The sequence below is a fragment of the Pongo pygmaeus genome, chromosome 15 (genome assembly GCF_028885625.2).
Source record: "Pongo pygmaeus isolate AG05252 chromosome 15, NHGRI_mPonPyg2-v2.0_pri, whole genome shotgun sequence".
NCBI lineage: Eukaryota > Metazoa > Chordata > Mammalia > Primates > Hominidae > Pongo > Pongo pygmaeus.
The window spans coordinates 55,294,093-55,306,681 of NC_072388.2; the positions used below are offsets into that span (position 1 = coordinate 55,294,093).

At 36.7% G+C, this 12,589-nt stretch overlaps 1 protein-coding gene across 7 annotated transcripts in view; it reads left to right on the plus strand.

Moving 5' to 3' along the window:
• Nucleotides 1–12,589, plus strand: part of TMEM260 (transmembrane protein 260) — a 78,416-nt gene that overhangs the window by 33,127 nt on the left and 32,700 nt on the right. For all 7 annotated transcript variants that reach the window (XM_054447811.2, XM_063651640.1, XM_054447813.2 and 4 more), the window contains exons 8-12: nt 2,767–2,850; nt 4,016–4,130; nt 5,428–5,597; nt 8,400–8,571; nt 12,246–12,394. In XM_054447811.2, coding sequence (XP_054303786.1) covers nt 2,767–2,850; nt 4,016–4,130; nt 5,428–5,597; nt 8,400–8,571; nt 12,246–12,394 — 690 coding nt within the window. The remainder of the gene's footprint in view (nt 1–2,766; nt 2,851–4,015; nt 4,131–5,427; nt 5,598–8,399; nt 8,572–12,245; nt 12,395–12,589) is intronic.

Below are 12,589 nucleotides of genomic sequence, written 5' to 3' on the forward strand. Positions count from 1 at the left end.
AGAAAATAGGTTTCTACAACACTAAAGTGATGTCCTAACTAATTACTAATTTGGAACTCTTGGGGCTGTTTGAAAAAAAACTGTGAGGAGAATATTTCAACTTTATATGTGAGGCAGTTTATGAGTTCTCACAGTTTTGGTGTAATTTACTTACTAGCTTGCTTTCTTCCAGCCATCCTTCCTTCCTTTCTTTTTAAACAACTTCTTTTTTCTACTTCAAAAAAGGTACATAATCTTTAATAGAGAACTTAGGAAATACAGGTAAGCAAAAATAAGAAAATTAAAACTACCTATAAATCCAACATGCAGAGATAACCACTGTTATTAATCTGTTAATGACTATATTTTTCTAATATTTTTAAGATTTTTATTTCTTTTTAAAAGTAGGATCATAGTAAACATACTGTTTTATTAGCCTGCTGTTTTTCACTTTACATTATATCTTGGAAATATCTCCCTGCCATCAGTTACTTTCACATAACCTTTTGATGGTTCTCAACATTGATTTTAAATATTTCTTTTTATGTGTGAGACTTTTGTGGCTTTCTCATTTTCGCTGAGGGAATGTAACAAGAAGCTCAGTTTTCTTTTCAAAAATAAAGATGGCACTGGGTGCAGTGGCTGATGCCTGTAATCCCAGCACTTTGGGAAGCCAAAGTAGGAGGATTGCTTGAGCCCAGGAGTTTGAGACCAGCCTAGGCAACATAGTGAGACCTCATCTCTGGGGAAAAAAAAAAAAAAATTTTTTTTTCAGATGGAGTCTTGCCCTGTCACCCAGGCTGTAGCGCAGTGGTGAGATGTCTGCTCACTGCAACCTCTGCCTCCCGGGTTCAAGTGATCCTCCCACCTCAGCCTGCTGAGTAGCTGGGATTACAGGTGTGTGCTACCACGCCCAGCTGATTTTTGTATTTTTAGTAGAGACAGGGTCTCGCCATGTTGGCCAGGCTGGTCTCAAACTCCTGACCTCAAGTGATCCACCTGCCTTGGCCTCCCAAAGTGCCGGGATTACCGGAGTGAGCTAACACAACCAGCCTACAAAACATTAAGAAAAAAAATTAGACAGGCATGGTGGCATGCACCTGTAGTTGCAGCTAATCAGGAGGCTGAGGTGAGAGGATCGCTTGAGCCCAGGAGGTCGAGGCTGCAGTGAGCCATCATCATGCCACTGTACTCCAGCCTGGGCAACAGAGTGAGACTCTGTCTCAAAAAATAAAAAAAATAAAGATAAAGACAGTCAAATGTCATATCAATGTCTCTGAGCTTTCATTTTATTCTGCTTTGCTCCTTGCAGAAGGACTCACTGCCTGCTCTTTTCTATCTACCTTACAGAGATTGTTATAGCATTAAGGATAACTGGTATATTTTGCCTTAGCAAACCCTACATGAACTCCAAAGAACTCTCGAGAGTAATCCTAGACCATATGTCTAACTTTTATTAGTTGCACATAAAAGTCATCTATTGGGACCCTTAAAGGCCTCCTTTACATTGAAATAATAGCAGGCTGTATACCCAGAAAAAAGACTTGACAAAAGTGATGACCACTCACACCCACACTTCTGTGTGGACCAAGTCATCATGTAGAATGAAGGCATAATCTTAGCACTCCCTGAATGAGAATGTCTAGTCTTTAATTGTTTCAGGTGGGCAGGAATGTTGAAAAAGGCAACTCATAATTAACTTATGAGAAAATCCTTCAAAATGATAGAAGTTAATCATCTACCCTTTTCCAGTCAAGCAAATTAATTTTTTTCCCCATGCATATCTCTAAATTGCAATCCTATACAAGGAAATTATTGAATCTAACCTTAGGCAGTGACCATCTTTTAATGCTTACACTCAAGCAATAGATCTCCAAGAATTAATTTTGAGACTGACTTCATTCCTTTTGAAGAATGGTTTGAAATGGGCCTCATGCTGGAATCAATTTTTCAAGTGTATTTGAAAATGAGTAAGGATATCTTCTCATGGTAGATGAGTCTTCATTAGTGAAATACACATTGTATGGTTCCTATAATTATGGTATCACATTTTCTCCAGTAAAATTGCCAGTAGGGAGAAGAAAGTTCTTTGAGATGATGTATAGAGTCATTTCTTTTTTAACAATTGGAGACAGCTAGAGCAGAAGCTATTTTAGAACTCAAATTTTAACACCTGAAAATGCATATGAGTTAATGGAAGAATTTAGTTTATTTGTAGGAAAAAAAATAATACATTTCTCTGAGATTGCTTAAATGTTTTTTGAACCAAAACAAATAATATAGAAAGCAAGGAAACCATTTAAGGAAAAAGATAACCCACAAAAGAATGGCTGAGAATTCTCTCTCATGGCCTTTATTTTCTTCATATTAGATCTCCAGAAAGCTATTTGAATTAATTTTGTTATCATTTGCTAAATCATTGGAGGCCATGTCTACACCACCAAGAGAAAAAAGTTCAAAAACTCATTTCAAACAGCTTCCTACCAAACCAGTCGGGGATATTCTATACAGTATACCAATATAAAAAATACAGAAGAATTATTTGTTCTTATCCTATTCCAAATTATATAAGTTGATAACCAAATGTTACCACTGGAAAACGTCTTGGAACTATTTAAGTCTTTCTATTGCACTTTTTCTTACAACTTTAAAAGACAGAATTTTAAAATCTGACCCCAGCCCTTATGATTGTTCGGTATATAATCAGTGGTATCCTACAAGGAATATTTTACTTGGAATTAATCAAATTTCTTTCCTGCCAACAATAAGTTAGGTTGTTTTTTGCAGTTCTCAAGTAACAAATATGAGGACCGAACTCTCATTCAACATCCAAGCCCTTGCAGTTTGTGCAAATATATGTTTAGCAAGAAAGTAAGTAATACAATTCCTTTTTCTGTTATTTTTCTATGTTTATGAATTGAATTAATGTTTTCAGTATGTCACTGTAGGACATTGCCCGTATTATTTTATACTCCAAATAAATGACTCTCCTAGCTATCTATTAAGATAAATGTGTATTGCTTTCTTACTTTTATTCTGATTCTAAATCAATGATTTCAAGAAATTGAGCATTATATTACGTCTAAGTAGGCAGTCATTCGATGTCCTAAACTTCAGGTTTGATCCCTTACTCTGCTATAACCGATTATTATTGCTGATTTTAAAAAGAAGCAATTATTTAAATTCCTCTGATGATAAAAGTGATCCCTGATGACAAAAGAAACCCTGAAAAATGTAGCACTGTAAATCTCCATTAATGTATTCATTTATGATCTAGTCTGTTGAATGTATGTATTTGTATGTAAATGTATATTTGTACATTTATAGTTTTGTTTACTTGACACAAACATTTTATTGTGAACATTTTCTCATACTATAAAAATACTTAAAATCATTTAAATGTGTATGTAATAGAACATTCTGTGACCACAGGAGAATTGATTTAACTGTTCTTCTATTGAGAGGTCTTTAGATTGCTTCCACTTTTTCCACTATTATAAGTAATACCAAAGCATTTTTATGGATTAATCTTTATTTACATTTCTGGTTATTGCTTAAAGATTTATGCCTGCATGACAAATAACTGAGTCAATGATTATTAATATTTTTAAGGCTTCTGATACAGACATTATCAAATTAACTTTTCTGAAGGATTATACTAACATATATTGTCATACCACTGCATTCACACCAACATTGAGATTTATCGTTCTTAAATCTTTATTATTTCAAGCATGAAAATATTTCTATTTTGCCTATAGTTGATCACTTCTGAAATTTAACAAAATCAGTAGTTTGCATTTCCTCTGTGAATGTTAGCTTTATATCCTTTACTGTGTAGTCCCAAGTTGTAGTTCAAATTTATTATTATATTTTGGTTATTTGTTTCAACTCAGATTTTAAAAACCGAAATCTCTCTTGGCTCCTAGTTAAAAATGGAAAGTTTTTATAGATCTAATAGTTTAAAGTCCTGTGATATTATATTTGACATTCATGTATCTAAATATTTTAGACATATTTTTATTATTTTTTGTAGGGACAGACAGAATCCATCATTAGTATGGCTTTTTACTGGAATGTTTTGCATTTATTCATTGTTCTTTGCTTGGAGAGCAAATTTAGATATTTCAAAACCACTTTTCATGGGTGTGGTAAGTTTTACTTAGATATATCTTTTGACTAGAAAGTTTGTGAAGAATGTGCAAATTTGCATTTCATAAATCTTGTAGAAGAGCAAATTACTTGAGGAATAGTTAAAATTTTATATACATTTTTGTAAATCAAAGTTAAATTATTGAGTCAATACAGCTAAGGCCTCTTTTTAGGATAAAAAGAATGCAGTGTTTAATTAACACAGTTGTTAAATAGAAAAGTAAATGTAAAGTAGATTTAAGTCAGTCATTGTGTGTGTGCTTGCAAATATAGGTACAACTGCATTTCTCCTGGAATTTTTTTAATAGCAAAAGAAATATGAATTGTAATTGAGGGCACTTAACATATTTCCTTATTTCTTACCTCCCCAGTCCCAGGCCTAGGCAAAAGAGCAACCATATTTCTGTTTTCTTTGGCAGCAGTCTCTGAGATTAGAGTATTTCTTCTACTTATAATAGAATCTCTGTAAATGTCAATAGCACTTTTTTGACAGCTGAAACCAAGTCTGCGTTTGTGTGTGTTCAGGAAGCCTAATAAATAATACCCTACTTGATCACCTGAGTTCTGAATCAATTGAGAAACAAGGTATACAGTACAATGGGTGGGAGAATCACTTTTATTACTGATAATACTGAGATTGGAAAATGCGGCTTATATCTGTAGCCAAGGGGGCTTCCTTTTCCAGCATCCCAGAATAGACAGATTTACCCACTAGTCATAGGCAGTGCTGTGCAGGTCAGGCCTCTTCCCATCTCTCCCCCACCCCACTGGTGCCACAGAGATAGATTCTGGCCCTGGACAGGTGCTTCCTGTGGGTGGCGCGCTTCCAGGAGAAAGTGAGATGAAAAGGGAGGGTGCTGCAGGCCCAGTCCCAGCTCCCAAACTCCCCAGTCGGATCAGTCCCTACATCTTACAAGAGGAAATATGTGAGGGGTCAGAGAGAGGCCAGGACAGTGGAGCTTCTCCATGTGGAAGGAAACATCAGGAGTAAAGCAAAAGCATTTCTCTAACTCCTTCAGGCTGTATATTACTGGAGTTCAAGACTAAGGCCACAGTATTGAAATGAATGTGTGGGTCTAAACAGGGAGATGCACCTGTCAAACTGGGAAGGAAAAATGTTTGAAAATAGAAAAATAAAATGACCTGGGCTTGGATTGGGGAAATCAGTTAACAAAACCTGAATGACAACAGGCACACACAACTAGGTGCATGCAGTGTATTTAAAAAATATATGAGGAGCTGATTGATAGCATAAAATAGTCAACTGGACCCACTGGTTGCATGTCTCTTTCACAGGTGGAACGATTCTGGATGCAGAGCAATGCAGTAGTGGCCGTCCTCGCTGGCATTGGTTTGGCTGCAGTTGTGTCTGAGACTAACCGAGTGCTGAATAGCAATGGGCTTCAGTGTCTGGAATGGCTTTCTGCAACTCTTTTTGTAGTTTACCAAATATATTCTAATTACAGGTAACACATGGTTATTTTTATGAAAAGCAGCTGTCAAGCCAGAGATACCTGAATATTTAGATTCTAACACTTTATTTCATTGTTAACTTCTACTGGTTTTCAAGACTCAAAGTGAGACAGCTTGGTTGAATGCAGTAGTTCTTTAACTTTTAGGGTTGTTAAACCTCCTGAACCAGAATCTTAGCATGGGCGATGTATGGTTTCAGGCCTTTGCAAACAAGGGTTTAGGTGGTGCATGTAGACTATTTGTATCTTTTTCTCTAAAGAACCCAAGAGATACTTTTAGAATCCCTAGTATAGGTACAATTCCATGACCTAAAATACCACTTAGATGGAGAGTAAAATGATTTAGGGTTTTTTGTATACCCTAAAATAATTCACTTTATGCTTCCCTTTATGTCCAGTTTACTCTGTAGTAGTAAATACTAATTTTTTTGAGACAAGGTCTTATTCTGTCCCCTAGGCTGGAGTACAGTGGCATGATCGTAGCTTACTACAGCCGTGAACTCCTGGGCTCAAGCAGTCCTCTGCCTCAGCCTCCTTAGTAGCTGGGACTATGGACACATGCCATCATTAGCATGCCTTTTTTCTTTTTTTTTTTGTAGAGACAAGGTCTCACTATGTTGCCTAGGCTGGTCCTGAACTCCTGGTCTCAAGCAAGCCTCCCTCTTCAGCCTCCCAAAGTGCTGGAATTACAGGTGTGAGCTACTACACCAACCTTAATTATTTTTAAATTAAGTTCTAAAGTTTCTTAACTCATATATTATTAGTATTACATGTATTTTTCAAAATCTGTTTAATAACCATTACAATAAAAATCTCAGTCTAACATAAAAGACCTCTAAGTCTTAAGACTATAGTTCATTTATTTCCAGCAATATCAAGTACACATTATGGAATTGGAAGAGAGAGTCCCTTGGAATTTTGCTATAGTGAGATTGGACTGGTATTATTTTAAAGGATTAAATTTTCTCTTTTAACTTAACTTTAAAAACCAATGTTCTTACCATTCAACCCTGCAATCTTATTACTGGGTATATACCCAAAGGAATATAAATCATTCTACCATAAAGACACATGCATGCAAATGTTTATTACAGCGCTATTCACAATAACAAAGACATGGAATCAACCTAAATGCCCATCAGTGGCAGATTGGAAAAAGAAAATGTGGTCCATATACACCATGGAACACTAGGCAGCCATAAAAAGAATGAGATCATGTCCTTTTTAGGAACATGGATGGAGCTGGAGGCCATTATCCTTAGCAAATTAACACAGGAACAGAAAACCTAATACTGCATCTTCTCTCTTATAAGTGGGAGCTAAATGATGAGAACTCATGGATACAAAGAGGGGGAACAGCCAGACACTGAGGCCTACTTGAGAGTGGAGGCTGGGAGGAGGGAGAGGATCAGAAAAAAGTAACTATTGTGTACCAGACTTAGTACCTGGGTGACGAAATAATCTGTACAACAAACCCTGTGACATGAATTTACCTTTATAACAAATAACAAACCCACACATGTACCCCTGAACCTAAAATAAAAGTTAAAAAAACCCACAACATTGTTCTTTATAATACTGGGGTAGAGCTGGTGTTAGGAAGGCCACCAGGAGGCCTTGAGAGAAGGGGCTGCATTTCCTGGACACAACATCATCGCTAGCTCAAGAAAGTGCACCAAGCCCACAGTGTATTTCCCAACCTTTTCTTATCCCAGTCATCTCCTGGCTCAGGCCATTAGGGCAGTCCAGATTCGACACCAGACATGTTTGCATAGGCTAGGTGTTTTTACCTTGTTTTGATTTTTTTTATTTGTCCCAGGGGAATGGAATACATAGCACTTTTGCTAGGTGGCAAAATGTGCCTTATCACTCTGCAACATAGGGAATCAGGTAGGAAACAGTAATTTTTACATCAATTACAAAGGCAGGGATAATATTCTGTTCCTAGAGGTGTTCATTTGCTTTGTGATACCCCAGGTATTCAACTTTAGGCTGTGTTTCTCAGCTCCATCAAATGTAATGGACTTGGTAATAACAGAAAGGACATTGCTTGTCTCATTTTTTGATACTAATTACTGTTTTGTCATCTTTTTCTTTTTTCATAGAATGCTCTCAGAATTCATGCCAGTCTTTCTTTGAAGTTAGAAAGTTCACTTCATTCTTGAAAAGAATGAAGTTATTGGCAATAGCAAATAATGCCTGGAGAGAAGTAAACAACTCAGGAAACTCATCCTCCCCTTGCTTCTCATTGGTCTCATTCCCTAGCGATTTCTTGATCTCCAAAGGCAGAAAGGAACACAGGAGGCCTGTGATTCAGGGGAGAAGTGGAAAGGATCAGCCTCTGCATGCAAGAAAATCATACAAATGCCATACAAATTCAAGTCAGAAATGGGCAGATTTCCTTTTGCTTTTCTCAAAGTTCCTTTAAGTAAATGGAATGAACATAAAATTGCCTTAAACTCCAAGTGGAATCAGAAATCTTACTTTCTAAAAATAAAATTGGATTGCACTTAGGGGGAAAAAAGGACCTATTCTTGTGTACTGATTCCCTTTTTGTGGAAATGATTATAAACTCCAGAAGTAAGCAGTAGACTGATTTTTTTTCAATTGCACAATTAGCAGCTGCTTATCAGATGATAATATTCTCTCTTCAAATATACGTATTATTTTAGAATATATTGAAACACTAAATGTTGGTTGTATGATGGGAAAATAATGGCATAGAAAATAAGCCTAGTCTTATTAAAACTGTAGCAAAGTGTTGCTATTTTAATTTTTTTGGATCCTTTTATTTAGTGTTTGTGACCAAAGGACCAACTATGTGATCGATAAGTTCGCAAAGAACCTTCTCACCTCTATGCCTCATGATGCAATTATCTTACTCAGAGGAGATTTGCCAGGAAATTCTCTCCGTTACATGCACTACTGTGAGGGGATGAGGCCTGACATTTCATTAGTGGATCAGGAAGTAAGTATATGAAAAATATACTTAGAATATAGTGATGATTTAAAAACATATGTTTTGGAAAAAAACATCTTTTTTAAAATGGTGGATGGGTACAGTTTTCATGATCACTGTTAGGTAGAATATATATGACATTCTACATGTTAGGTAGAATATATATGAGCATACTTGTTTTTTTATTTTAACTAATAGCGTAAGTCACACTAGTTGCTTCTTTCTCATTTAAAACATTTAAACTGAATGTTTTAAGAATTAATGTGTTTCATGTTAGATTCTTAATATTTTAGGTCTCTAGTTCATGTGACAAACCATAAAAGTGTTTGTTGTATGGTAAATCTATTTTTAAATTGTTATTTTACATTCAGGCCGGGCACAGTGGCTCACGCCTGTAATCCCAGCACTTTGGGAGGCCGAGGCTGGCAGATCACGAGGTCAGGAGATCGAGACCATCCTGGCTAACACGGTGAAACCCCATCTGTACTAAAAATACAAAAAATTAGCCGGGTGTGGTGGCACACGCCTAAAGTCCCAGCTACTCAGGAGGCTGAGGCAGGAGAATGGCGTGAACCCAGGAGGCGGAGCTTGCAGTGAGCCAAGATTGCACTACTGCACTCCAGCCTGGGCGGCAGAGCGAGACTCCGTCTCAAAAAAAAAAAAAAAAAAATTGTTATTTTATAATTCAGCTAACTCAGCCATTCAAATTTACCTTGCTCATTGGTCCAGGGATTAAATAAATTATATTGAATATGAAATAAATCATACTGTAGGTAAGTAAACATTTCACTCAAAATAGAAATTATTAACTGTAATTATGCTATAGAATTTTTATATAAACTTTGTTAATGCTATGGCAAAAATACATTAAGAGAGGACTTGTGAAAATTTTGAGGGCTATGAAAACTTTTTTTTCATTGAAGAACTATTTGTACTGTAAGATTTATTATTTAAGCCATAGATACATAAAAGGGAAGAAACCTGTCTGGTGTTTTTAGAGCAGTCATTAGGAAAAGAGAAATTCTTAATCTTAAAAGAATAATACGATGAATTCAGTTGAACAAATTATTAGGCATAGTAGTTAATGCATTTTGTTGAATTAATGAATAATTATAATTTTTGGAGAAAACTTTATAAACATTTGTAAATATACAATTTTACATTTTTATAAGCAGTTGCATTTATATCATGGACGCTGGTTGATTAATTTGAGCTTCAGTCTAGTTTCTGACAAAAGCTATGTTATTTGTTAATAACATGGTTCCACACTATGAGTTTAAACACTGTTTAGGATGTCAGCTCCTGTAGTTGAGAAGCGTGGATTAGAAAGTGAATTAGACCTAAACTCAAGTCCTCATTCTGTCACTTCCTGGATATGTGACATGGGGCTAATGATTTTTCCTCTCAGAACTTCTGTTTCCTTATTTATGAAATGTAAGTCGTCATTATATAAGTTAGGGTGCACTTGAATGCAAGAAACAGAATACCTGACTTAAATTACTGAGTTTTTAGCCTCACATGAGAAGTAGTCTGGAGATGGGTGATGTTAGGATTGATAATATGAGCAGTTCAGGGATGTCAGTTTCTGAGGCAGTTTTTCTGCCATTCTCTTGACTTTTCCCTCCCAGTCATAGGATGGATGCCCAGTTCCAAACATCACAACCTAAAACAAAGCATGGTGCTAATTCTGGGGTATCTCCCTCTCTCTATTTATTGGACATAACATGTGCCCCAGAAGCCCCCCAGCAGACCTCCACTGAGGCCCCACTGACCAATACCGAGTCATATACTCACACCTAAACTGCTCATTAGGAAAGGAGAATGACTAGACTGAGAACATTGCAGCCTGAGCTACCTGATAAAATCAAGATTGCATTAGTGAAAAAGAAGAAGGTATTCACTGTTGAGTGGGCAATCAACAGTGTCTGATACAGTTATTCTCACATAGCAAGGTTATTGTGAGAACCAAATGAGGAACAGTAAAGTCCATAGCACACAGTGGGTGTGTAATTAATATTAATATCCTCCAGAACCGGAACTATTGGGTAATAAAGCCTAATTCAGTAAGTATTTTTTGAGTATTTACAGTTTAGACTTAGATTAAAATTAATTTGTCATTTGCTAGGTAATGTCTTACATAAGACAAGTAAAACATAAGCACAATTTGTCAAATGATGATATCCAAACATAACAAAGCTTTGGTGGTGTAAATGGGAGTCTCTTCTTTAAAAAGAGGGAATGGATACATATCAAAGTATTGAGTTAAGTATGTATTAAGTATAGAATTAAGTAAAATGATTTTTTCTAATATAAGTATATTAAATCAAAAGAATGTGTAAACTTGTAAGGATATGTAATTAGTATAGGGCTACTAATTCAGATAATTTGAAATGCCAAAAGAGTTTTTAACTTTGAGGCCTAGATTATTACATGATTGAGCTTCTCCAGGGCAGTGATTATATCTTATTCATTATAGATGAGCATACTTGTTTTTTTGAATAAATAAAATAATGGCTATTTTGTCTAGGTTGTCTAGTCTGGCCATCAAAGCCATTTCAACTTCAGCAAACATAATTTGAAAACTGTCCAGGCGTGGTGGCTCACGCCTGTAATCCCAGAACTTTGGGAGGCCGAGGCGGGTGGATCACTTGAGGCCAGGAGTTTGACATCAGCCTGGCCAACATGGTGAAACCCCGTGTCTACTAAAAATACAAAAATTAATCAGGTGTAGTGGCACGTGCCTGTAATCTCAGCTACTCGGGAGGCTGAGGTAGGAGAATTGCTTGAACCCAGAAAGCGGAGCTTGCAGCGAGCTAAGATCATGCCACTGCACTCCAGCCTGGGTAACAGAGTGAGACTGTCTCAAAATAATAATAATAATAAATTTGAGAACTATTCTGTGCCAGGCAGTGTGCTAGGTGCAGAGACACAGAGATGAAAAAATACAGTGTCTTTTCTCTAGGAGCTCACAGTCTGGTGAGGAACAGGCTCTAATAGAGGTGAGTACAAAGCACTAGAGGAGCATGCCATTCTGGCTATGGAGACAGAGGAGGGTATCAGAGGAAGTGATATTTACACTGGTTCTGAAAGTTGAATACACATTCTCTAGGTCAGTGGTCCCCAACCGTTTTTACACCAGGGACCAGTTTTCGTGAAGCACAATATTTCCATGGACTGGGGGTTGGGGTCGGGGTGGGGGTGGGGAATGGTGTCGGTATGAAACTGTTCCACCTCAGATCATCAGGCATTAGATTCTCATAAGTAGCATGCAGCTTAGGTCCCTCACATGTGCAGTTCACAATAGGTTCACACTCCTGTGAAAATCTAATGCTGCCACTGATCTGACAGGAGGCAGAGCAGAGCAGTAATGCTAGCCCCTGCTGTGTGGCCCAGTTTGGGGACCCCTGCTCTAGGTATTAGAATGGGGGAAGGTCCTTCTGGGGAGTCAAATGCGGGAGGTAAATTGGAAGAAGGTACTGATGTGACTGATGATAGTCATAATAAAATCCAAGGTTTACGTCACTAAAAATGTAATCAGTACCCCATTCTCAGTTGTGCTTATATTTTTCAATTATATATATATTAGGTTGGTACAAAAGTCATTTAGGTTTTTGCCATTACTTGATAAACTTGATTCTTTTTAAGAAATATATTAAAAGTCTGACATGTGACTTTTCTGGCAGATGATGACTTACGAGTGGTATTTACCCAAGATCGCAAAGCACTTGCCAGGTGTCAACTTTCCTGGGAACCGGTGGAATCCTGTGGAAGGAATATTACCTAGTGGAATGGTCACATTTAATCTTTATCATTTTCTTGAAGTAAATAAACAGTAAGCATTCTTTTTATATAATAGCTTTTCTAAAATCTTAAGCTTTTCTAAAATTGTTTCTGTAGCAGCTGTGCCTCATCCAAAAGACCAATTTTCTATACCTATTTCCCTGTCACTGGCGAGATTATCTTTGTAATTAAATTGAATATCTGTGCATAAATGAGGCCAGGCAGAAATAAATGTTATTGTTTTGGA